The 27,840-nt window shown below is 38.8% G+C and overlaps 1 protein-coding gene across 4 annotated transcripts in view; it reads left to right on the forward strand.

Moving 5' to 3' along the window:
* The window catches only part of erlec1 (endoplasmic reticulum lectin 1), a 29,001-nt gene extending 1,797 nt beyond the window's left edge, over positions 1-27,204 (forward strand). The window contains exons 2-15 of one of the 4 annotated variants that reach the window (XR_013499649.1): positions 3,903-4,007; positions 7,984-8,064; positions 9,283-9,360; positions 9,444-9,510; positions 10,698-10,744; positions 13,437-13,660; positions 13,817-13,955; positions 15,182-15,343; positions 17,430-17,489; positions 20,314-20,438; positions 22,250-22,327; positions 22,906-22,981; positions 24,135-24,396; positions 24,883-27,204. Coding sequence is in view for 2 of the 4 variants with exons in the window: in XM_078229849.1 (XP_078085975.1) it covers positions 3,903-4,007; positions 7,984-8,064; positions 9,283-9,360; positions 9,444-9,510; positions 10,698-10,744; positions 13,437-13,660; positions 13,817-13,955; positions 15,182-15,343; positions 17,430-17,489; positions 20,314-20,438; positions 22,250-22,327; positions 22,906-22,981; positions 24,135-24,206 (1,314 nt within the window). In the remaining 2 variants the exon portion in view is untranslated. Of the gene's footprint in view, positions 1-3,902; positions 4,008-7,983; positions 8,065-9,282; positions 9,361-9,443; positions 9,511-10,697; positions 10,745-13,436; positions 13,661-13,816; positions 13,956-15,181; positions 15,344-17,429; positions 17,490-20,313; positions 20,439-22,249; positions 22,328-22,905; positions 22,982-24,134; positions 24,850-24,882 lie in introns of those variants that run through there. The other 3 variants (XR_013499650.1, XM_078229849.1, XM_078229850.1) reach the window with 3 other exon arrangements.
* The last annotated feature ends 636 nt before the right edge of the window (positions 27,205-27,840 follow it).

A 27,840-nucleotide genomic window follows, 5' to 3' on the forward strand; every position in this document is an offset into this window, starting at 1 on the left:
AACTTGTTTTGTGGTCAGTGTAAAGGAAACAAAAAAAACTTGTGTGATTTGCCAACTTCCAGTTATACCATTGGATTATTACATTAATTAAACGTTTACATTTTTCCACTTCTTAACTATGGCTTCTCTAGCGACCTAACCAGTGCTCCTTGTGGAACACTAGGGAATTTATTCTGTACTCCGCATAATATTTATTGCATCGTGAGGTGGTTTGTCAATTTTCCACCAGGGTGTTTGTTGATAATGTGCAAATTCAAACTGGCTGGAATTGGGATCTTGCACTTCCAGACTTTATGTGCTCGGTAATCTTGAATATATCATCTAAAAGTGGTTGTGTAACAGCAGCCTTAAAGACCTTGAGTTATTGCTGCAGAGAGACTTGTGAAAGACATAATCATGACCTCAGATGAAAACTCATAAGTTTAAGATAATGGAGAAAATTGAGTCTGCAATTATTTTTTAAAGTTTTATAGGAATTAAAGATGCAGTCAATTTGGTTACCACCTCAGGTGTCTCACATATATTTGCAACAAAAGCATACAAATGAAGGAGACTTGTTTCTAAAAAGTATTGTTTATTGCAACTATACATAATATATCTACATTTATTTTTATATGTTCCAGATAAAAACTGGGAAATTTGACTAAATAATAACTTAAATTATATAAATTAGTTTGTTAATAACCAAAATTAACAATTGAATAAAATCCCTAATTAAATATAGCACAAGGTTAGATTGGGATGGTAGGGCAGGGCATGTGTTGAACCAGAGCAATGTGAAACTTGATGGAGACCAGTTAGAGACTGAGGATCTATGTTCTTCAATGTCTGCAACTCGTAGTCAATCAGGCCCCTTGGATTTAGGTAGTTTTGATTAAGTACAAGAGAATGTAACTGAGAATTAGGCTGAAATGAAGACCCAAGATACAGAAATGGAGGAACCTCAATCTTTGGCTATGTTCAACAGGTATGAAGTACTTGCTACCTGTTTGGTAATGAAGAAAAATTGCAGGAAGAATTTGCACTTTGACCACACCACTATGTGGTCCAGGAGCCATGTAAATGGGAGGAAGTAAGATGGTGGTAGATGACAGTCTAGTCAGGTGGATGTATACTGTTCTCTGTAGCCACAGTCAGGAATCCAAAGCCTGTCTTAGCTGCTCGGTGCCAGGGTTAAAGATATCTCCTTGTAGTTAAAAACAAAAAAGAAGCACATTGAGCATGAGGAGCAGAATCCAAATAGGAATCAGCGACATATGTAGAATGAGGTTCTGCTGAGGGAGTTTGAGAATTCAGGGCCCAAGTAATAGGCAAGGCCTCAAAGATAATAAATCCCTGGATTACTAACTGAGCTACTTACAAATTGACGTGGAATCAAACAGATCAGATAGTTGAATACGTTGCTCACAGAATGGAACAGAAGACTATTTTGATTCATGGAGCACTGGGATCACCAGCAAGTCGAATAATTAGGACTGTATTTTGGGGCTGAGTGGTTAGCTCAGTTGGCTGGACAGCTGGTTCAGGATGCAGAGTAATGCCAGCAATATGGATTCAGTTCCCATACTGGTTGAGGTTATTCATGAAGGCATGTATGCCTTCTCAAACCTTGCCCCTTGCCTGAGATGTTGTGATCCTCAGGTTAAAATCACCAACAGTAAACTCTTAGCCTATGGTCATCTGTAACTATGGCGACGTTACCTTTTTTAAAGAGAAACGGTTAATGAATCTCTTAGTAAGGAATCCTCTGGGGACGAATGATCATGATATAATAGAACTTCACATTGACTTTGAGAGTACCATACTTGCGTCTAGAACTAGCCTAAATTTAATTAAAGCCAATTCCAAAGGTATGAGTGGTGAGTTGACACAGGTAGTTTGGCAAATCAGATTAAAAGGTATGAAAGTAGAAAAATAATGGCAAATGTTTTTTTTAAACTTAATTTTCAACAGATATACATTAAAATGAGGGATTAAAAACTCCACAGGAAAAACAATCTGTCTATGCCTAACTAAAGAGGTTAAGAATATAATTAGATTTAAAAAGGCTGATGACGTCACCAAGATGAAGAAGAATTCTGAGGATTGGGAACATTTTAGGCCAAAAGATTCAGAGGGACAAAGCAGAATATGAGAGTAAAGGAGCAAGAATGATAAAAACACAGTGTAAGAGCTTCTACGAGTTAAGTAAAAAAAAAAGGAAGAGAATGATGAAAATAACAATAGGTCCCGGTGGCTGAGACAGGAGATATAAAGTCAATAATGAAATGGAAGACATTATACAAATATTTTGTGTATCTCTTATTTTGTGTATCTCTTCGGGGGGGGGGGGCAAGGATCTACCGAGAGTGAGGAACTTAAAACAATTAATATTAGTAAGGAAAAAGTGCTGAATAAATTAATGGGACTAAAAGCTGACATGTACCCTGGACCTGATGGTCTACATCCTAGGTTTGGAAATAAATAGCTATAGAGATGATGGATACATTGGCTGTGATCTTCCAAAATTCCCTGAATTCTGGAATGGTCCCCGTGGGCTAAAATGTTGCAAATCCTATTTGAGAAAATGGAGCTACAGACTGGTTAACTTGATATTAGCCAATGGAAAAATGCTGGAATCCATTTTAAGGAAGTGGTAAAGGCATTTAGAAATCATAGGATTTATTAGAGTCAGCATGGTGTTATGAAAGAAAGATTGCTTGGAGGGTAGATAAGAGACAAAGAAATCTGGCTTGGGCTGAAACCTGCGAGAAAGAGTTGGCTATCTGAAGTTGTCAGGAAAGTTTTTTCATTTCTGCTTCCCAAATTTACCCATCGTTTATACAAATAAAATATTTACAAACAAAAAACCCTCAGGACACAGGTTTTGATAATTAAATACCTATTTCTATAAATAATTTACTTTAAGAGGTTTGCTGTTTGAGTTATTGGTGCACTGTCACTAATATTTAGCAGAAAAACCATGATAAAATCAACCTCTTGAGCTTGGCTTTTACTAATTCATGTTACTGTTTGAAACAAAAAAGCAACATGCATTCATATAGTGCCTTTGGGGTAGTAAAACAGCTCAAAAGTGCTTTACAAGGATGGTTTACAGCCTACTTTTTACTCAAAATTGCTTAATTCAAGTTATCCAACATTTTTTATTGCTGAATTTCCACAGTTTGCTGTTCTGTTAACACTATTTAGTCCAAATTATTGGTTAATTCAATATTTTTAGTACAAAAATGAGTCAACAGGACTGAACCTTTTGTTTTTCTATCACATTGTGTGTGTCACTTATAATTTCTAATATTTAGATAGACTTGCATTTCAAAAGAAAATGTTTGTTGTTAGACGTTCTGCTGAAGGGTCTCTATGTTCATTCTAATATTATTTCTGTTCTTTTCTGATATTGTGGCCATTTGCTATAAAATTAATATTCCAGGGTAGTGCAGTTTATTTTTAATTTTACCCCATTCTTAAAGTTACAAAGCCAATGTGCAGAGTGGATGGGGCAAGCCCTTGATCCATCTCCTTGCTTGCTCCAAAAACTAATTCAAATTCAAACTGAATCCAATTCATGGTCCCCACAAGAGAGACGAACAAGATCCAAGCTGACAAGAAAAGGCATTACACCTGATCTTGGGCTTGATCCTAGCCAAAAGGCCAATACTTCATGAACATAAAAACAAATACCTGAAGATTAATCATAATTGGGTGAAGTTCAGGTTAGTACGATGGAGGTTTCCCCAAGTATATTGTACCTCTGTTCTGTGTGTTGTAAAGTTGATGTTTTGCTTGCAGGTGTTAGCATGTAGGAATGAAAAGTTAAGTTGTACACTGCTGTACAGTGCGATATTCTACTTGTAAGAGCGTAGATAGTCATGATGCATAATTGTGATTAATTATTTTGTTTTCAGCCAACCACAGGTGGCCTGTATAGACCTGATGACTACATAATTATTACTACAGTGCATAATGAAAGATATAAATGTTTGTTGCCATCAATTGGAAATGGAGACCAGGTAAGCCTAGGATTTATATAGTCTTGTTACAAATGATCTTTGATAGCTTTGTAATATGACAATTATGTATTACCTAACATTATATGAATGTATTTATTTAACATTAATATCAAACTACAAGCAGTGACTCCAAGTGGATTTAAATCTGACTTTTTGTATGTCTGTCTGGTTTAAAAACAATCACTTTTGCGCAGTGAAGAACCTTTTTAAAATGCTTTGTAATGCTCTTTAGCACTGCTGCTTCACAGCTCCAGGGTCCCGGGTTCGATTCCCGGCTCGGGTCACTGTCTGTGTGGAGTTTGCACATTCTCCTCGTGTCTGCGTGGGTTTCCTCCGGGTGCTCCGGTTTCCTCCCACAGTCCAAAGATGTGCGGGTTAGGTTGATTGGCCAGATTAAAAATTGCCCCTTAGAGTCCTGGGATGCACAGGTTAGAGGTATTAGCGGGTAAATATGTGGGGGTGGGGCCTGGGTGGGATTGTGGTCGGTGCAGACTTGATGGGCCGAATGGCCTCCTTCTGCACTGTAGGATTTCTATGATTTCTATGAATTTGCACAAGGTGGAGGTAGACCACAAACAGTAAAACTTAATTTTCTTCTTTGTAATTTAAAGCACTGTTTATATTTTAGCCATTCTTAATCGTGACACTTTACAGCTACAATTCTGACCACCTCATAAATCCACTTGTTCATACCCTTCAGTGGTTTCACCAGCATGAGGGATAAAGTAATGGGCATTAAAAGCATTTAGCCCAAATAATGTCAACATGAAAGAGTTACTCAAGTTTTGTGACACAATATTTACTCCAGCCTCAGTTCTTGCAGTGTCTCACGTGGTTCATACACTGAGTAGCTGAGTCATGCATACCGGTTAAATCATGGGTTTGATAACCAGCCTGTGCTAAGCCAGCTGATTTTAGCATTTCTGGAGATGCTTGGGCTATACTCTGATATACTCTGTATCAGGGTATAGCCAAAGCATCTCCAGAAATGGCTTCCTTCAAACCCCACTTCCTTAACTGAGGGATACTTCAAGGATCTGTCCTTGGCCCCCAGCTTTTCCTCATCAACATGGTGCCCCTCCAGGCTGCACAGCGTCAGTTTCCACATATGCAGCACAGACACAACAGGTTGAATGATCTCCTCCTGTGCTGTAACTATTCTGTGATATATGCTGATCACTCCCAACTCTACCTCTCCACCACCTCATTCAACTCCTTCATTGCCTCAGTAAAGTCAAACTGCGTGTTCAACATCCAGTCGTGGGTTGAGCTGCAATTTCCTCCAGTTAAACTTCGAAAAAATTGAAACTATCAACTTTGGTTCTCTCCACAAGTTCGGTTTTTCCTTGCCGCCAGTTTCCTGTTTTTCTCCAGGTACATTTTCAAGTTGAGTAACTGTTCACTGCCTCAGTGGCCTGTTTGATCTCAAGTTGAACTTCCAGCACTGTTCAACAGATCATTTAGCTCCAAGTCTATAACGCTGGCTGTTTCTTCCTCTTATCATTTGACGCTGAAGCTTTTATTTATGTGTTTGTTATCTTTACACTCATTATTTCCAGTGCTGTCCTAGTTGACCTTGCATTACCTACCCTTCATAAACTTAAACTCTACAACCTTTATCCTGTCACCCATTAGGTACCACTCGCCCATCTCTCCTGTCCTTGCTGTTAGCTCCTGGTCCACCAGTGCCTCAAATTGGATATTATAATGCACATCCTTGCATCCCATCATGGCTTGCTCCCCCATCCTATATTGTTGTTACTTTCTATAGCTGTTTACCCCACTTCTGTGATGCCCCCAGCCCTGAGAACACTCCATGAGTGCGTTACATTGTAAAAGTTCCATGAAAGCTGATGAGTTTTGTTTCTTCTTGTTATGACACCCAATTTGCCTTAACTTTGAGTGCAGAGGTCGGGAAGTCCAAGTCCCAAGAAACCTTGGAGCTCCCACATAGGCTGAGACCATGCTGCACGTGTGCCGATCAGCATTTCTGTGCTTTTTGGGGCCCAATTCATTTGTGTCTAGAAAAACAGCACAAAATCTCAGGTCAGGTGACTGGGAGCAGAGCTCCATAACAGGAGATGTCCCAGACAGAAAACAAAGAAAGGTCCCAAGAAGTGTACCAGACAGTGGGCAAGGAGAGGGGACAGGGAGATATCCCAAAAAGAAGAGTCCCAAGTAAGGGATAAATACAGGGAACAAAGATAGGTCCAATTATGTTAAGGAACAGAGCAGAGAAGCCGGCTCCAATTAGAGAACAGGCTGCAGGGAAACAGACTTTAAATAAATAGGGCTCAGGGGAAGCCTTGGTAATTGAAGCGGGCAGTTGGGACAAAGGTATCCTTTTGGAGCAGTAGTGTTCTCCTCAGCACAGCCAAAGATCTTAATTTGTGTCTGCAAATTTGATGCTTGGGTGCGTTCTCAGCAACCCAGGGGAATGGAATCTCGGAAAGTGAGATTGAAATCTCAAGGTAGTGTTGTTGTGGCATTGTCCAAGTCTGCTAATTGAAGAGAGCTCAGATGAAGTGCTGAAGATCCAAGAAGATAGCCAAAGATTGGAGACTCTGTGCTGCAAGCCATTGGGACAAAGGTACTCCTTTGGAGCAGTAGTGTTCTGCTTGTGCTTGAGAGTTGATGTTTGAACATAGTTGGAAATCCAGGAGGAAGGAAAGTGAGATTGAAACCCTGCGAAGTGGGCCATTATTGAAGCTACCCAAGTTGCAGCATCTTTTGGAGAGAGGTCCAAGTTCAGATCTTCGTAGATGAAGGTTAGAACTCCTGGGAGAAAGACAGAGTTTCAGTGAGACTGGTTGACTCAGTGTTAGGGACATCTAGGTAGATTGTTGAGAATCCATGGAATTCGTTTTGGTTGCATTTGACATTTATTATGCACTGTGGTATATTTGACCATAGTTTGCCTGTTAATTCATATGTATCTCATAATAGCCCTGAATGTTAGAGTACAAGATAGATATTGTAAATTATTTTATCCTTCTATCGATAGTAATGTGTATTTTTGTTTGTTCAAAACCCATGGAACCTTGGCTTTGTTCACTGAGCAAATGTCTTGAATCTCAATTTGTCTACCATAAAACATTATTGGGGCCCTAATTCGATCTTGCCAACAACTTGGGAGTGTGTCCAAGGTTCCTAACAGTCATCAGAGCCCTCCAAATCAGTTACTGCGTTGTCTTAATGACAGCTGTGTATTTTTCATATAGTCTAAATGTACGGTTTAACTTACTGCTATAGACTGACCATGGTGAAATAAGTGTGACGAGGGTAGAAACGGAAAGATAATTACGTCAAATCTGAAGACATTTGATAGCATTTTGTTACTATTTTTTGTGAAGTTAAAGTAAATCATATACTGTATTATAATTATGCTTGCTGTGGCATTGTCAATTGTTTTTATTACACAAGGCTGATTGGTTTCACTCCGCCACAGAAAATATTGCTAAGTAAAGAGACATGCTGCTGAAATTTGGCAATGTTGTATCCATCCTGATGAGTGCAAGATGAAAAGCTTCGACAGTATATCTCTTTTGAGCAAAATTCAAGTCCTGTGCTACCAAGCCTCTAACAGAAAATATGTTTCAATGAATGTTGTAGCATGGCACGTACTTCTGTCTAGCAGCCTATTTCAATCGCTTAACTCCATAGAAATACTCTTAATGTAGCAGAAGATTTTCTAAAATTTCTGTGAAGGTTGAATATAAAATAAAATGGAACCAATTTTACTTTGGGGAAACAAGTCTTGAACCTGGTATAGTTGTGTTTACAGTGGGTGCAAAACATGCAATTCATTTTAAAGTTGCAATATTATCGAATCCACAAATCACTGACCTGTGACACAATGAGAGGCCTGTTTTCATTATATTTTCTTGAATGGTAACTGTCTGCAGTAGGGTGAGTTCCTAATCTGACTGAAATGCATACTTTTCTGTGCAGTTAATTTTTCCTTTTATACATTTAGGATGAAGAACATGATTACAAAGGCCATGGGCCTGGTGAGCTATTGGAACCACTCTTCAAACAGAGCAGTTGTTCTTACAGGGTAAAGTTGTTTCCGATTAATTAATTCACAGAATCTGTTTGAAGCCATGGTAAATCACTTCCCTGGGCTGGACAATGTAGTCTTTAGATCACACTTTCACACAATTTTCTGATCAAATTTGGGATGGGGTTTTGTTCTTTTTACTGGATACCAAGGCACTGCCACATGGTATTGTGTTAATGCGGGAAAGAATATCTCATCCTATTAAGAACAGTCTAGTATTTTTTCCATATTGATAAGTGGATAGTAACTCATTGTTACTTTGCATCTCAACTTTGCTTCTTAACCATTCAGAAAAGTGCAAATAATAGGTAAAGTCTTCTCCTGTAACACTATATTAAACAAGTGTCAGTATGAAGTATTCATCAGTTAGCCCCTAATTTATTAGATTTCATTTTACTTCCAAATTGTAGACTTGTTTCTCAATGTAGTTAGTGATATGTCCAAGGATGGCTAATCATTTTTCACTCATGTATCAAGGCATCGTTTTTCTTTCTTTTATAAAACATGTGGAATTTAAACCTCCTCTTCTATGTCCAGTCAGAGCTTCACCTTGTAACTACTGTAAAATCCATTCTGTTATCACTGCTGATCAATTATCCATTTACTGTTTAAGAAACTTGACATTTCATAACCAAAACTACATCAGGTAAAGTGATTAATGTACTGCCTTCCAAACCCAAGTATCATCATAGTGAGGACAAGTATCATAACCAGAAAGACAAAATGCACAAACAAGGGATTTCACTTCATTCTCTGGGTAGACTGGTAACCTTTACTTTTTGGAAGACCTACAACATTGTACTCCGTTATAGAAGCAAAATACTGTGAATGTTGGAAATCTGAAATAAAAACAGGAAATATTGGATAAACTCAGTAGGTCTGGCCACATCTGTGGAGAGAGAAACATAGTTAACGTTTCGAACCTATATGACCCTTCTACAAAAATTTCAGTAGAAGGATCATATGGACTCAAAACGTGTTTCTCTCTTTCTCCACAGAAACTGCCAAGTCTGCTGAGTTTATCCAGCATTTTCTGTTTTTAACTCAGTTATAGAAGTCTGTGCCACACCTCTTAAAATGGTAACACTTTTTTAATTTCATGATTTTATGGTTTGTACAATAATTGTTTGACTTGTATATATCTTTTATGATCTTTCATTTGTGTGCAAATACCACTTGCTGAATATTTCTAATCAAACTCTTTATACACCGCAGATTGAATCTTACTGGACATATGAAGTATGTCATGGAAAACACATTCGCCAATACCATGAAGAAAAAGAAACTGGCCAGGTACTGTGCCTCACTTTATCAGCCTATAGTCTTACCAACTTTTAAATGATTGCACTGCTAAGTTTTATATATCTTCGATTTAGCAGAAAGTTAATATTCAGGAATATTACCTTGGTACCATGAGCACGCCAGTGGATTCTGAGACCAAAGGTAAGTAGCAATGTCATTCAGAAAGCACTGAATTTTCATTTATGCAGCACTGTATCTTCTTAGGTTTGCAAATAGCATGCTCCATCGAGAAGTGGTTTACATGATAATTGAGATGAAAGACTGTTCACATTCATGGAGCAACAATTTAAAATAACCCTTTTAGACTTGATCATTTTAGATACTGTTTGTAGCTAGAAGTAAGGTATGGATTGTTCACTTCTGTTTTGCCACTCACTATAATGTCAGTTTGCACTGTGTGACTTCAGAAATCCACAACAACTTGTATTTATATCGCACTTTTAACAGAGTACAAAACAATGTGAGGTGCTTTACAAGGGCACAATGAGATAAGAATTGACATAAGCGAAAGAAGATGTGAGAACTGGTGACCAACAAAAGAAAGAAATCTCATAGCTTAGGTGGCTGAAGGCACAACCACTAACACTAGGGTGCAGGGAGTGGGGGAGTGCACAAGGCAGGAGTTGGAGCAACATAGAATTCATGAAGGCTTGGACGAGATTAGAGAGATGAGCTGATTGCAAACTAAGAAATAATCTGATACTCCTGGTTTAGGAACAAAAATGTGTTTAATTTCTGTCACTGGTTCCGCAAGCTGAAACTTCGTTTGAACGCTGTACAATGGAAACATTTTTAATTCAATACATATATTTTTTACGCACTTTCATTCCTTATCAGTTTATGCACATTTTCTCAACCTGCTTCAAGGAATCAAGTAATAGATCAGGATGTGGAATGCAAAACAGAAAATGCTGGAAATAAAATGAATCATAGTCCCTTTCTAGAACAGCATGGAAACTCTTTAAAAATAGGTTTAAAAGATGTGGTGCACCGAAGTAAAATTCATGCAGTTATCCTTCACCAGTGTTGTCTTTCTCTGAGACTAACTTGAGTAGCAAAATAAACGTCAACATGTCGAAACATCGACTCCAAGACAGACAGACAGACAGCTGGAGGAAGGAATGGAGTGGGATTCTAAGAATTAGTATTGTGTTCTGATAGGAATAGTGACGATATGGAAATCGCTGCCCATTATAATTGACTTCTCTGAAGTTAGGTTTCTAACAGGATCAGAAGAGTTTGTCCTGTAAACAGAGTAAAATTATGTATGAACAATTAATGAACATTCAGTTGTATTTCAAACAGTTTAGATTTCTCTTTCTGTCTAGATTCCACCACAGAACAGCCAGAAGAATCTGAAACGGAGAAATTGAAAGTAAGTAGAATGCAGCCTTATTGTAATTGCTTCCAACTCACACTTTTGCAGGATGATTCAGATCTGTTAGTTTTCAATTACAGTTGATCTTCGCTTAAAATTGACTCACTTAACATTTCACTTTAATGTTGTTAATAAAGAAGTGTCGATACATCCATTTAGCATCACCAGTTTCACTTCAATGTTGTTTGTTGCTGACCTCTTCTGGGGCCTGCTTGCTAACGTATCCTTTCCCTCAGCGCTTCCTCTGCCACCCTCATTCCCTCTTCCCTCTGCCTCCTACACCTCCAGGCTTTGCCACCTGCCCTCTTACCCTAGTCTCTGGGGTTTGTCCTTCGGTGGCTGTGCTTCTGGCTCCTGTTCTGAACTCAGTTGAGCTTCATCTAATGGTAGAAATTGGTCGGTCCAGGTAGTTCTGGGACTTCAGTTGCTACCTGTGTCAACCAACATCTGCCACTAGATGGAGCCTGGTGAATAAAGTACTGTAGGTGAGTGTAATTTTCAAGAAATATTGTATATGTTATTTCTTATACATTTAGAGATGTATTTTAGTTTGCAAGTTATTTCAGCTAGGGAAGTATGGTGCTGTACATGCATGGTATAATGTTTCAACTTGTACATTGTTAATTTTGTGGGCAGGAATGTCTGAAGAAACCTAACTCTGGCTTTGACATTGATTGCTATAGGAACCTATAATTCACCAAAAGTCACAATCTTGAGAACACAGCGACAAGTTTAAGTGAGGACACCCTGTACAAAATTCTGACAGGTTAACGAAGCACTTGCATTTACGTACCCAGCACTTTATGGCCAAATGATCATTTTTAATAATAGCTGGTCCCTATTTAACAGGAACTTGTTCTGTAATCCTGAAATTAGGTAATGGAAATAGTTTCATAAGATTATAGGATTTAAATCTTGGACATTATTAATACTTTGAACAAATTGCATCCTAAATGCCATCTTATCACCCACTATAACTCCACTGTTAGTTTGTTCATGAGTGCTATGCCCAAAGGTAGATCCGTGGCTGTTTTTGCCAGCAGTGGTACGATAGTTTTGTATTATCTGAAACCCCACCACCATGTGACATTATTAATAAGGATTTGGGAATCGAAGCAGTACTGCAGTGCTCAATCATTTGGCCTGGATTTTGTGGTTTAGCAACAATTCTAGTTCTACAAACCTGTTATCCAAATCAGAAGCAATATTTTAAACCTTTTTAACACAAAACGAAGTTAGTTTCTGTAAATATGCTCACTCAAGATGCTGATAAACCACCTTGGCAGACAGGTTCTCATGAATGGTTTTTGTTGGGTGATAATTGGGTGAATTCACCTCTCTTCCCAATGGGAGAAAAGTGACTGGATACTAGATTATTCTATGAATGAAACATTTTCAAAATATGCACACAAATCAATTGCTATTAATGGAAATTTCTTGCTATTCCTAAATATTTTGTATACTGTACAAAGGTCAGTCTGTTCAGTGTAAGAAATGGATTGAGGAACAATTTGAAAAATTTCATTAGTTTCTTGTTAGTAATTTTGCAAGAACTGAATGACAAAGACAATGTATCTTGACCGTCCCTAAAACAAACCTGTTTGAAACTCCTTAATTAGCAATCATAGAATCCCTACAATGCAGAAAGAGGTCATTCGGTCCATCGAGTCTGCAGTTACTCTCCAAAAGAGCATCCCACTATCTCCTCTGCCCTATCCCTGTAACCCCATGCATTTACCATGGCTAACCTGCACATCTTTGGATTTTGGGAGGAAACCGGAGTACTCGGTGGGGGAAACCCATGCAGAGACAGAGAGAACGTGCAAACTCCACAAAGGCTGGAATTGAAGCCGGGTACCTGGTGCTGAGAGGCAGCAGTGCTAACCAATGTGCCACCTTACCACCCCAATGTTGAGTAAGTTATCATTACCAACAACCAAATCACTTGCTGTTGTAAACTTCACTCACTGGTTGGCACCCTTAAAATGAGCTTGGCTAAATCATCAACCTGGTTTTTGCATATCTTTCGCTGCCAAAAACAACGGACTTTTCAGTGGTATCATTGTAGCTGTAGGTTGTCTTCTGGGTTGTTGCGCCTCTTAAACTGAAGTTGCTCTAGTTGATTTGTTTTTGTATTATAATTTCACGTCTTAGTTCATCTAAATTCCCACCTTGTGTTTGTTCAATTCAAATTACTGGATAATTTAATCATTTCATGCACTAAAGAATAGAATTAATACAAATAATGTTGCAAATTGTGAAGTACATAAATTAACGTTCAGATAATCTAAATTATTTAACTGAATCAAATGGGATATAATATATGAATAAAAAACTTGTGCTTTCTCTTGTTAACTGTAGAGGTTTAATTTCTGATATAGTCCTTTTATGGGCTACATATAATTTTTTAATGTTTTTCTGAATTTGAACTTGTGTGAGATTTTGTACAAGAGGCTTTATTTTTTACAATGTCAACTTTCTTTTACATCTCTTGCAAAAGTACTGTGTAAAGGATGAAAACTGGCTATCCTCTTTATAGAGAAGACAAGTCTTTAATGTTTTTGTTACTGGAATATCTGCTGCTATTTTGTGTGTGGTGAATACTTCCCCTTGTCATTAAGTACCAACGCTCAATTTTGTTCAGAGTTGTTGAAAGGTAAATGTGCTAAAGTGACTATTTTGTTTTAAGGTTCACACCAAAAACATAGAAGGACAGATCACTCCTTATTACCCAGTGGTAATGGGAAATGGTACACCTTGCAGCCTAAAACAGAACAAACCAAGAGTTACCACTGTAATGTATGTCTGCCACCCTGAAGCCAAACATGAGATCCTCTCGGTTGCTGAAGTCACCACCTGTGAATATGAACTAGTAATCTTGACACCACTATTGTGCAGCCATCCTAAATACAGGTAAAATAGCCAACTGTACTGTGTAATCTTTAAAATAGATACACAAACATTGCATGATTTGTAACCTCGGTAGCTTAAATGTTCTAACCACATTTTGGTAGTAACTCCGAATTTGATGCCATTTGTGAGTGTTAACCTTGTTTTTATTTTGCATAGATTTAAATCCTCCCCTGTTAATGACATATTTTGCCAATCAGTACACGGCTCTCCATTAAGGCCTCAAAGTCTCGAACAGTTAGAAAAACAGCAGGAGGATATGATGAAACCACCTTTCACTACCCAAAGAGCTCAAGAGGTAACTGTTTTACCAACAGAATTTTAAAATAATTTCACAACTAGCTCAGGAAACCTGTTGCTGGCTTTTGCCACATAATTTAGTTCCATTTTTGTTTGGGAAATACAAACTTTGTATTTTAGTACCTGTTTTAAAAACAATTTAATAAAATTTGAGGACATTTATTTTGGCATTTACCTTTACCTATCAGCATGTATTTGTTTTAAATGAGTTGACAGCTAAAGTTCCTTAAGACTGACATCTTTGGTTAAAATCTGCTGTAAATACCAATTGCAACTACTGATGTAATTGCATCTTCAGATTCTATGTTGCTGGTTATTGGTTTAAGCATTAACAATTTCTGTTTGATCAGGACAATTGAGTTGTAATAACTGAATCCTATTTTTGAAAATCTATTTCAAGTTATTAAAGTGCTGATTAAAATATTATTTTGGTGTCTGCCTGGTGTAGTTCACCAGCTGAGCACGTGGTCTTCCAGTCACTGTCATTTCTTTTCTTCGTGTTTGGAAAAAGTAGTTCCAGTTTCGCACCTCCTCTCCAGTACTCCTGAATACTAACATGAGGTGTTTCAGGATGGACCCATTTCACAGCTATGATTTAGCATATTGTGATTAAGCATCAATGTTGCTGATGCTATGGGCTTTATTTGCTTTATCTTATTTTGACATTGTTATTGTTATACATATCAACTTTGGTATGTTTAAGTGTGGTTTGAATGCTTTACAAAATTATGTCAAACTGATGGTTAAAAGTTGACAATACATTTGAAGATATGAAATGTACAGTATGAGGAGATTATTCCTGCAAAGATGTGCAGGTTAGGCAGATTGGCCATGTTAAATTTGCCCCACAGTGTCCCAAAATATGTAGGTTAGATGGATTAGCCATGGTAGATGTTTGGGGTTACAGGGATAGGGCAGGGGAGAGAGCCTGAGTTAGATGCTCTGTCAGAGAGATGGTGTAGACTTGATGGGCTGAATGGTGTCTTGTGCACTGTAGGGATTCTATATTAATCAGATGGACTGTCTGGAAACATTTGTTGCTTGGAATTTTTTTTTTAGAAGTAATTTCCAGATATGTCTGTTCTGTGTAACTTTCAAATAAGCAGCAGGCATTCTTTTAATTTCTATAATGTACTTGAGAGATAAGCAAACAAGCTATTTCTATAGTCCACATGCATTTGAATTAATGACATTGAAAATGGCTTTCATATTGGATTATGATAGGAACTGGACACAAAATCTACACGTGATGAGCAGTTTTTATCTCACAAGTCAATCAGTGTTGGAGGACAACAACCAGTGGCTGTGGGAACTACTCACATCTCCAAACTGACTGATGAACAGCTCATCCAAGAATTTCTAAGTGGCTCCTATTGTTTCCATGGGGTAAGAGTCCAGCTTTTCCTTGATATTATTGAAGGATAATCATAAAAATGCTGATTATGTTGGAGATCATTGCATTAAATATAAAATTGTCACTTGGGTGAAACTTTATACCTTTGAGAAATAAAGCTCAAAGTTGATGCCAATTTTAATAAGTTCAGTGTGAAATTATAAAATGATAAGAGTTAAAGATAAAAGTCAGTGTTCCATGAGATAGGCAGGAATCAAGCTCCAATTAATCAGGAAATGAAGTTGATAGTTGGGATAACCGATCAGCAGTGGGAATTGTTCAAATATGGCCTGGGTAAATGGCCAAATAAATACATTCCTTTAAGGTAAAGGGCTGGGCTCTAGTGAAAAATAAACAAACCTAGCTGGGATTTTGTCCTGTGCCTCCTTTCTAACATGACTGAATCATGAATATAGAAAGTGTTGTAGAAGGTGAAAAGGGAAATTGAAGCAAAATAAGGAAAAAGGCTCTCAGTTGGTTGGAGAGTCAGTGGATAAGAATCAAGTTTGAAATGATCACAGTGCCAATGAGGAGAGTAATTGGGGAAAAAGTGCACAAAGAATTGTTGGAGCATGGAACAGCTCAGAATATCTGAGCAAATACCATTACATCTGAAGGTCAAGGAGATACAGAGCTATGGGATCAGTTGCCATAGGCATGAGAGACATTGCTTTCTGTGCTGTGAGCTGGTAATAGAAATATGTGACAGATTTAATTTGTTTGCTAAACACTGGTTACAGTTTGTGGTCAAATCACTTCAATGTATTTTGTGTGGGAGAATAAAGAGGGAAAGCAAGATATATATCAGGCAGACTTCATGCAGAATTGTCTGTAGGACCAAGGCATGTCCCTGAGTTCTTTCACCTGACCTGTGTGCCTTCTCATTTACAAATATGGTGCCAGACCGAGGGATTACAGTTATTAGGGAAGTTTAAACAGATTGGGCCTTTTTCCCCTAAAACAGAGAAGGCATAAAGGTGACCTGGTAGAGATCTTTAAAATTATGAAAGGAATGGACAGGATCGATGTGGAGAGAGTGCTTCCATTTGTGGGAGGATCCAAAACTTACGAGCCATGAATATAAGATGTAAAACTTATGGGCCAGAGAAATGAGGAATTTACTCTGTGGCTAGAAGATGGAACTCATTACCACAAGAGGTGGCTAAGATATGTAGCTTAGGTGTTTTCAAAAGGAAACTGAAAAACTACAGAGAGAAAATAAACTAAAGGTATAATGAAAAACTGAGATAAGGAAGCTGGAATGGGAGGAAACTCAGTGGGGTAAAAGCACCAGAACATAATAGTTGGACCAAACGGCCAGTTTCTATGCTGTATGTTCTGTCTTGATCGTCTTGCGTATGGGTAAGTCTGTTTTTGTTGTCTGTGGAAATCTTAATTTTTGAATGAATGTCATGTCACCTTTACGTCTATGATGTCTTGCCATTTTTGTGCAAGAGAGTCGTTGAATCTATTGTGCATCAGGCTTTGTACAAAACCATGCCGCAGGTTTATTTATTAGTTCCAGATCCCTAGTTCTAAAAGTGAACATCCCTAAGCCAGCAAATCAAATAGAGAATCTGAAATTGAATTGTATCCACAATTACAAACTGGTTTCTTTTAAATGATTTAAAAGACAGAGAAAAGACTGGAGGTAGTTTCCAATTCAAACTTTCCCATCCTCCAAGTTTGTTCTTTGCATCTTCCATCAGGTATTTTCAGGACAGCTGCAGTGTTTTCGCTGGGGATGTGAATGCTCATTATGGATAGTGTATAGTATAGGAAGACCACTGTTAGCTGAAAATACTAAAAATACCCTAAAGTGTATTAGGCCCTCAAAGACAAATGATGCAACTATAAAATGTTTTAGAATTGCTTTGTTCCATTGCACGAGTTGAACTTTCCACCTATCCTTAGATATGTTTAGTTTAATGGTAGCGTAAGGGAATTTAATTTAGGAATGATTGAGTGAAGCATCCTCAAATTGCTGGTGTTTGCAATTTCTGTAGTTTAGCCGTACATTCCTGAAATGTCTTTTTGTTGCATTATTTGTTTCATGGCATTTCAACTTTGTATTAACAGGGTGTAGGATGGTGGAAGTACGAATTCTGCTATGGTAAGCATGTGCAGCAGTATCATGAGGTATGTGTATTTGGATAAGTGGTATTTCACTTTCAATAAGACTGCATTTTTAAAGGTTTTTAGTTTGGGTTTTGGGATTGCATCTGAGAAGAATCAAGAATTTTGAAGCTAAAATTAAGCTTATAGCCAGCATTGCACGTACCTGTACAAAACCAGAGGACTGAGTACAAAAACAAAAATACTGCAGATGCTGGAGATCTGAAATAAAAACAAAAACTGCTGGAAATATCAAACTGGTCGGGCAACATCTGTAGAGAGAAACAGAGTTAACATTTCATGTTGAGATGACCTTTCATCAGAACTGATGAAACATTAACTCTGCTTCTCTCCACAGATGTTCTTTGATTTGCTGAGTATTTGCAGTGTTTTTGTTTACCTCTGAGGATTATAAAGTAAAGTTGCCATAGCTACAGATGACTATAAGGTGCTTTCCCCTCGGGGGAGAGCTGACTGGTGGTAATTTTAACCGGAGGATCACCACACCTCTGGCAAGGGGCAAGATTGAAAAGGCAGGCCTTCGTGAATAACCTCAGCTGTTGTGGGAATTGAACCCACACTGTTGCCATTGATCTGCATCACTAACCAGCTGTCCAGCCAACTGAGCTAAACTGACCCCAAAATCAAAGTGAAGAACGTCAGTAACTGCATTGCCCCTCACTTAAAACTTACACGGTAATTTATATTGGAGGAATGTTATTTGCTGATTAAGTATGTAGATCCACATGATTAATCCAAGCACTCAAGGCATAATAAATGAGTTATCTGACATGATGCTGCAAAATGTTGAAGTGTTTTAATTTGCGTCCACATGATTCAGTAGTATCAGCATATCTCTCTGGAGAACATGTTGTAGCCCCAAACCAGAGGTTTGAATCTTAAGATTTGAATCTTAACTTCAAATATTTTCAGATTAGGAAATAGAAACTAATATTTTCTCATTTTTTCCTATAGTGGCCAAAACCACACTTTGACCAAAGGTCAATTTTGCTACCTTGTGACTTGTCAATCTCTATCAATCCATGAAACATAACTTGGGTCAGCCAGGGACTTTTCTACTAAAAGCTTTCTACATCTCTTTCCAAAGGTACCATTGGAGCATGAGGTGGAGCTTTCATCTCCTTCCTGATTATCTGCCAGAGTTGTCACAGCGCACAGCTTTGAATCATAGAAATTGTCGCACCGAAGGAAACAGCTCATCACCCATATCAGCACTAGCTCTTCATTTATGACAGTTTACTCTGGGAGGGATGCTTTTTATTTTGGATATAAAGTATCTCCCACCGCACTAATGTGCTGTGCCCGTCCTGGGAATTTCACACGCCAACTCCACTTCAAATGCTGGGGCTGGAATTTAAACGAAGGGCCTCTAAATCCAAGCAAACCCAGGAGACTCAGGATACAAAATCTGTATTCCCCGTAATGTTAAATAGCAATGGATAATCATGATTCTCATTTCCTGTTGTCATTATTGATCATTATGATGTAAGAGTACACTTCAGTGAAATCTGCTAACCTGTTACAGGTTACCTTTTAAAAGGTAAAGATGATTTAGCACTACTCCCTGTGCATTTGCAAACTGTCTATAGTATGGGGTGCAAGAAGTTCACAAGCATTAATATAAATAGTTATCAATGTAGCTATGTAAACATTTTAACTATTTCATGTTTGTGTGTAACGAATATCCCTGAAATTAGAATTGGGAAAGCCAGGTAGCTCTGTAAATTTTAACTTCAATTCTGGCAGCTAGGTTTGAATACTCAAACTAAGGGTTGACGCCTCCATGGATATTTTTCCCATGGCTCATCTGGTTGAGAATGAACAGCTGAACCAAGAAGATCGCAAGTTCAGTTTCTGTTGAATTAACTGATCTCAGCCCAGGTGATCCTAGGGTTGCTACTTTGGTGATGGGAGAAAGGAAGAAGCTTTGGAGGATAAATCATCCTGACTACTTGCCCCTAATCACTGTCCGGTGCGCACTCCTGGAAATATTCATATGTGGTCAAGAACATGATCAAGCTCAACTGGGATGCTCAACCAAGAAGTTCAGCTCTTTGAAGGAAGAGGAGAATATTGGCAAAGAAACAGCACATTTGCTTATTCATTCATTCACTCACATCTGTGTGCATACAGTCCTTAGTGGGCACAGATCACAACATAATGTTAACAGTAATTTGTTGCAAGCTGATTTAAGTTTTAGTAAGGAAGAGAATAATGATTGGTGGCATTAAGCATTGGTGCTTGTCTGAAATTGTGTTGATGGGAAATTGTAAGAGGGCGGCAAACCGTCTTTACCAGGCATATAATCGACGCTATGCTTGAAAGCCTTGAAGTGCCAAGTGCTGGTACTGGATGCAAAGAAAATGGAAAAAAGTATATTTTTTATAATTAGGATATTGATAGAGCTAACAGTCCAATAAAGTATCATTAGGTACAGACTCAAGCTCTCTTTACTCTTCCCCATCATATTTTTGCCTCAGAGTTGTCCGTGCTGCATTATTTTGATTTTCCAAACTATATCTCAGGGAGATTGCAACTTTACTGCCAAATTGGGGGCTGGTGTGGGATTTAGGGTTAAGACATACTTGCCTAGGGCTCTTACAGCCAGATGACAGAAGGAAATGTTATTATATTGGGCAGAGTTGGATTCAAATCCAGGACCAAAGATGAACGGCTAGTACTATCCCAACCTGTCAGTTTTCCTCGGAAAATAGTTTTCTAATAATGATTACCTCCATCCTGATGAACACTTTATCTCTTTTATTTTAAGCTGGAGCAATGAGAATGTCACAAAATAATTACTGGTATTTTCTATATTATCTTGAAGGATAAAGGAGCTGGGAAAAGCATCATAGTGGTTGGCACCTGGAATAAAGAAGAGCACGTCACATGGGCTACAAAAAGTTCAGCAAGGGCTTACCAATGGCGAGAAGATGGGACACAGAAAGTGAGGTAAATGTGTAAGATTGTAATACAGAATGCACAGGGTAGGCTTCAGCTGGAACATATGGACAATTTTGGGCACCACGCTTCAGGAGGAAAGATGTGAAAGCTTCGAAAAGTAGAGGAGATTGTGACGAATATCTACAATACCTAGTTCGTGGTTCATGTTGATATTTTAGAGGTAATGCTTAGGGCTGAGGAGATTGTTGCTGTGAAGGTAAGAACTGAAATACTGAGCTTTAGAGGTTGCCAGAACACCTAAAAGGAATTGGCAGTTCAGGAGGTTACAAATGTTTGTTTAATAGAGCTGAAATAGAAAAAATTGAACCATAAGCAGCAGTGGGCTTGCTTAACTGGAGAAATTATAAAGCAGGGATAATTGGCTTGGAGGCTCATTTGAGGATAGACCACAGTAGGCTATGAGCTTGGTGGAGTTTGAGAAAATTCCTGGTTTGACTGTATTTGTGTGTTTGCAGGGAGAAGGGGTTAGTTTCAGTTTGGGCTTCTTGCAGTTTACAGCTCTCAGTAAAGTCCTGGGTGCTGTTAAGCCCCTAGCAGTTAGAGCTCTGAAAAAGAGATTGAACCACTGGGCAGTTGTTGTGTCCAAGTTGGAGCGGCTTTAGAGAGAATTCGGAGGCTAGATCTTCTAAAGTGAGGGATTGAACTCACTCGTGAGGAAGAATTATAGAATCCCTCCAGTGCAGAAAGACGCCATTTGGCCCATCGAGCCTGGACCAACAACTGTCCCATCTAGGCCCTATCCCCGTAACGCACATATTTACCCTCACATTAAGGGGCAATTTAGCATGGCCAATCCACCTAATCTGCACATATTTGGATTGTGGGAGGAAAGAACAAAGAAACTTACAGCACAGGAACAGGCCCTTCGGCCCTCCAAGCACCGACCATGCTGCCCGACTGAACTAAAACCCCCTATCCTTCCGGGGACCATATCCCTCTATTCCCATCCTATTCACGTATTTGTCAAGACGCCCCTTAAAAGTCACTACCGTATCCGCTTCCACTACCTCCCCCGGCAACGAGTTCCAGGCACCCACTATTCTGTGTGTAAAAAAAGCTTGCCTCGTACATCTCCTTTAAACCTTGCCCCTCGCACCTTAAACCTATGCCCCCTAGTAATTGACTCTTCCACCCTGGGAAGAAGCTTCTGACTATCCACTCTGTCCATGCCTCTCATAATCTTGTAGACTTCTATCGGGTCGCTCCTCAACCTCCGTCGTTCCAGTGAGAACGAACCAAGTTTCTCCAACCTCTCCTCGTAGCTAATGCCCTCCATACCAGGCAACATCCTGGTTAATCTTTTCTGTACCCTCTCCAAAACAGAACTTGGAAACCGGAGCACCTGGAGGAAACCTACGCAAGCGTTAAACATTCATTCTAAGTTTTGTGATTTTGGAGAAATTGTCTTAAATTGTAGTAGAAATTTGTTTTAATTGTTGCTAGAGATTGTAGACCAGTTTTTGAGGAAATTAGCAATATTTTGGTCACTTCTGTACAAGTGACCTTTCTCTGAACCTATCATGTTGAACAATGTAATTGTTTTTCTGTGCCATGACTCAGTTGCAGGTGAAAACTACAACTATAACTCTGGAATTAAATTTTGCTTGGCAAAAGTTCTGAAGGTTTTTTTGGTTGATTTCAACTTTCGTTTAGTGTTTTCTTGGGGATAATGAAGCTTCTAATTTGAATCTCCATGAAACATTAGCAAAGTAGCCTAGTACATGTTCACATTTTTAATATTCGCTGAGAATTAATGTTGTAAATGCTGTTCTAATTGCAGTTAATTTCATTTTTTTCAGGGTTGTTTCACATTTTTATGGAAATGGTGATCTTTGTGATTTGACAGGAAAACCACGACAAGTAGTGGTAAAATTGAAGTAAGTTTAGTCTCTTGCTGCCACACTACAAAACCTGTCTTTCTCCAGTCTTACAGATTTAACTCAATTTTTTTCAGCTCCAAATCGATACACTTTTGTTTAAAATTCTCACCCTTGTTTTCAAATCCCTTTCTGGCTTTACTCCTCCCTGACTGTAAGTTCCTCCAGCCCCTGAACCATTGGAGATGTTTGCACAGTTCTAATTCTGACATCTTGAGCATCCCCAATTTGAATCACTGCGCCATCGGTGACCTGGGCTCTGAACTATTGTCTCCACAAATCTCTACCTTCCCATCTCTTTTTCCTCCTTTAAAATGCACCTCAAAACTTGTTTGACCCAAGGTTGGCCATTTGTCCTAATATCTCCTTTTGTAGCTTGGATCAAATTGTATTTTGTAATGTGCCTGTGACATGCCTTGTGACGTATTATTACATGAAAATGTTATGCAATTACAAGTTCTGCGCAGCTGGTTTGATTTTTTTTTGGACAGCGTCGACTCGAAGTATTTTGTAAATTCAGTCACACTTATATTTTCTTTGTACTTTGTGCATTTAAATAGATGTATACTCTATTACAGGTGTAAGGAATCAGAGTCTCCTCATGCAGTTACAATCTACATGCTTGAGCCACAAACCTGCCAGTACATTCTGGGGGTGAGTAGTGTACCTGTCGTAATATCTTGCAGAGTTAACATTTTCTGTCTGTATTTTTTCCATTTATCCCTTTTAGTTTCTTATTTTCTTATTCTTGGGGTTTGGGAGTCGCTGGCTAGGCCAACATTTACTGCCCATCCTAATTGTCCTCGAGAAGGTGGTGGTGAACCACCAACTCAAACCGCTGCAATCCATATGGTGCAAGTACATTCAGTGTTGTTGGGACTGGAATTCTGGCAACAGTGATCCAAGTCAGGAAGTGTGGGATTTGGAGGGGAACTTGCATGTAATGGTGCTGATCAAGTGAGTTGCTTTGTCTTGGATGGTATGTAGCTTCTTGACTTTGTTAGAGTTGCACTCGTCCAGGTGATGGAGTGTATCCCACGCCATTCCTGACTTGTGCTTTGTAGATGGTGGAAAGGCTTTGGAGAGACAGAAGGTGAGTTACTCACTACAGAATTTTCAGCCACTGATTGGCCCGCATAGCTTCAGCATTAACTGGACTGGTGCACTTAGTTTCTCATCAATGGTAAACCTATCTTACCTCAGCCTTTCCCTATCCTTTCTAATCCTTTTCTCTCAGACGCTCATCTAGATTGCTTTTGAAAGCATCTCAGCTGTTTACCTTGACAATTTCTTGTTACAAATTCTACATCGTTTACAGTACTGCACTTAGTTAAATACTGTGGGAAGCGATGGGAAAATAACATGCACATTAGCACATCTCCAGCCTCCAAATAAAGTTGGAAAAAAGCTGGTGTCTCCCTCTGTTGCCAATATAAATAAATTGTAATTTCAGTAGTTTAAAAACTCTTTAAACAGTCCCAAAAAGTAACCATGTTGGAAGTGGACAAGTCATGGGCACCAAAAAGTGATTATCATAGCACAGGCTCTTGCAGAGCTTACCTGCTTCCTTACATCATTTAATAGGGCAATAATACTCCAACTATAAGGATGTCTGATATTTAATGTTATGGGCTTGCAGCTTCCTTCAGTTATCTAGCTGAGTTTATACAGTCAGCTGAATCATGCAGGTTGTCACTCTGATCCGTATTGAATTAGTTGATTGTATCTGGGGCGTTGATGTGGGAAAATGGCCTCTTTTTGCTGTCTCAGTTGTCAGATCTCAACTCGTCGTCTTTGTTTTTCTCAGGTGGAATCACCGGTAATTTGTAAAATTCTGGATACGGCTGATGAAAATGGACTACTTTCAGTGCCCAGCTAAATGACAGACGGCACAAAGCAGATTTCTGTCAGTGGAACAAAATTTACTGTGCTAAATATTTGAGAATAAATGCACAGATATAGCCTGATACTCCATTATCAGCATTTATCACATATCTGTTTCTTTAAAAATGGACACCTGAAAATAAGTATTTGATGGACATTTGTGTCGAATAAATGAAAACAGTGGAGTAAGTCATCCACTGTGATGAGTGCTTGTAAATACACTGTATAAAAAAGTAGACTGCATTGGGATACCTTTGAACTTGTATAATGTTTGAAATGATACTTGAAACTTGTACATCTGATGTGCTAAGTGTAATTTTACAAGATGTAAATTTTAAATTTGAACTTTTTTCCAGATCTTTATTGCAAGAGTCACCTTTTTGTTAAATTCCAACTAATTTCTCATAAGCTATCAAAGAATGTTTATTTACTGCACCTCAACCATTGGAACTCCTGGATCTATTTCCATGGACATCGCAGTGTGTTTCTTAGATTTTTTAAATTTTCCATTGGATTTTTATAACATTTTTAAAAGTATTATGACCTCTGATTCCACATATCTCAAATGTTCTTTCTACCTAATCGGAATAAGCAAAAGTTGTGATGAAATTGAATAAAGCAATCTGTTAATACTAGAATTATATAAATGCATAGTTTCTTTGACTCCATAGAATCCCTACAGTGTCCAAGGAAGCCATTCAGCCCATGGTGTCTGCACCGACTATTTGAAAGAGCACACTACCTGCAAGTTCCTTCCAAACCTCACACCATCCTGACTTGGAACTATATCGTTGTCCTTTGTGGTCAATGTATCAAAATCTTGGAACTAACAGCCCTGTATGTGTATCTATACCACATAGACTGGAGTGGTTCGAGAAGGTGGTTCACCTAAAGGGCAATCAAGGATGGACAACAAATGCTGGCCTTGGTGGTGCTGCCCAAATCCAATGAAAGATTAAACAAAAGGGATGAGTGAGAACATTAAAATACAGAATAGACTATATAGAAGTGCAAAGAAAGCCAGGGGTCTGAGAGAAATATAAAGAACAGCAAACCTAGCCAAAAAAGATAGCAAAACCTGCAAAAAAAACAGAAGAAAATTGAGGGCAACGTGGGTGCTAAAAAGAATATGGGTAATATTGCAAATGAAATTAAGGAAATGGCTGATATGTTGAGTAATTTTATCCTCTTTCTCCACTCTGAAAACTGACAGTATACTGCACAGAAATCTGCCATCCTGCCCCATACAAGAATTGGGGTGGACCACATGGCCTGTCGCACCTGCTCTGCCATTTAATTTTGGGCTTCAATGCACCTTTCCCACCTGCTTGCCACATCACTTGATGCCCTGAGTGACATGAATTCTGTCTATCTCAGCCTTAAATATATTAAACAATGGAGTATCCTCAACCCTCGGGTAGAAAATTCCAAATATCCACAATCCTTTGAAGTAATTTCTCATCATCTCAAGACTAAATGATCAGCCAGTATCCTGAGACTGTGCCACTGTATTTTAGATTCCCTGACCAGTGAAAACAATCCCAGCGTCCATCCTTTCAAGCCTGTTCAGAATCTTGTGTTTCCATGACTTGCTTCATTCTTTCAAACTCCAGAGAATCTAGCCCTCATTTACTCAGTGCCTCTCTCATCAGAGGAGAACACTTTAATCCCTGGAACTAATCTAGTGAACCTTCACTGTACCACCTCCAAATGTAAGTAAATCCTTCCCTAAATATGGAGACCAAAACTGCACAGTATTCCAGGTGTGCTCTCACCAAAACTCTGCACAATTGTAGCAAAAATTATTTATTTTTGTATTCCAATCCTCTTGGAACAAAGGCCAAAATAGCATTAGCCTGTTTGCTGTACCTACATACTAACTTACTGGGATCAACTCTGAAGATTCACACCTTTTGAAAAATATTCTACATTGCAATTCCTATCACTGAAGTAAATACCTATATTGTACTCCTTTTGCTGTTTCATTGCCCATTCCCTTAACTTGTCTCTATCTCTTTGCAATTTCTCTGTGTCCTCCTCATTGCTCACGTTTCCGCTGCCTTTGTCTCTTCATCTAAGTCATTGATATAGATTGTAAAAAGCTGAGGCCCCAGCACTGATTCAACGCTCATCACACTCAGCCAACTTGAAAATGTGTTGTTAATGCTGATTGCGTCAGGAGGGTCAGTGAGAGGGAAGGTCCACAGGGATCGAGTGGGTCAGTGAGAAGGAAAGTCGGTACGGATTAGATGAGGCTGCTCCAAAATGGTGCAGATTGTTTCATGTGACCGTGTCAGCTTGAAATAACATTAAAACGAAACTCCCAATGCGAAACGTAAATACAGGCCCTATTAACTGACTGATTGTAAAGCAGAATGACATGGAAAGGGGCAACTTAAAGTGAGAATTTCTTGTACTGTGTGGTCTAACCAAAGTCTTACACAAGTTTAACATAAGGTTTCTGCTTTTCGATTCTATTCTATGATTGCACCCAAGTGCTTTTCTTTTTGGGTGCCCTGATCAATGGATATTACTACCTTTAGTGATATGCCCTACATATGAACATACAAATTAGGAACAAGAGGCCATTTGGCCCCTCAAGCATGCATCACAATTCAACAAGATCGTGGCTGATCTGATTGTGGTCTCAATGCCACTTTCCTGCCACCAACCCCCACAACCTCTAAAAATACTCGAGCCTTCCCCTGCTGCTCTCTGGAGAATCGAGTTGCGCAGACTCATGAACCTCTGAGAGAAAATATTAAATGGTGACTCATTTTTATCTAGTTCCAGTCTCTCTCACACGGGGAAACATCCTTTCAGCATCCATTCTATCAAGACCCCTAATGATCTTGTATGTCTCTCTGCTCTTTCATCTCATTTAGAAATTTATTTTTAAAGAAGTATGTGATCTTATTCTTCCTACCGAAGTGTGCTACCCCACACAACTATGTGGAAGTTAATTTGCCAATTACATGACTATTTGCTAGTTTATTACTGTCATCCTGTATTTCATCAGGTTTCCTTTGTATTAACGGCATCATTGCCCCAATTTGGTGTCATTTCAAAATTGCAAAACAGATTTGAGAGCAAATTATTTGATCTAAATTGTGAACTGTGGTCCCAGCACCGATCTTGGTGGGACACCAGTTTTCACCATATATCATACTGAGTAACTGCCTTTAATCCTTACTCTCTGCTTTTTGTTCTGTCGTCAGCTTCCTATCCTAAGAAGGTGCAAGTTGTAAATCTGAAATAAAATCAAAAATGCTGGACATACTCAGCAGGTCTGGCAGCATCTGTGGAGAGAGAGAAAATAAAGTTAAAGTTTCAGGTTGATGACATTTGGTCAGAACTCGTCAGAATTCCTCCTGACAAAAAGTGATCAACCTGAAATGTTGGGTGGGATTTTACAGCCTTGCTCATCCTGAAACCGTAAAATCCTGCCCGAGGTCAGTGGATCTTCCCATGTTCCATCCCTCGCCCGCTCTGATTCTCATGGCAGGCGGGCCGGTAAGATTCCGGCGATTAACTCAGTTTCTCTCTCCACTGATGCTGCCAGACCTGCTGTGTATTTCCAGCAATTTCCCTCAAATGCCTATCCAATTCCCTTTTGAAATTATTTATCA

The sequence above is a fragment of the Mustelus asterias genome, chromosome 15, assembly GCF_964213995.1.
Source record: "Mustelus asterias chromosome 15, sMusAst1.hap1.1, whole genome shotgun sequence".
NCBI classification, from domain to species: Eukaryota; Metazoa; Chordata; class Chondrichthyes; order Carcharhiniformes; family Triakidae; genus Mustelus; species Mustelus asterias.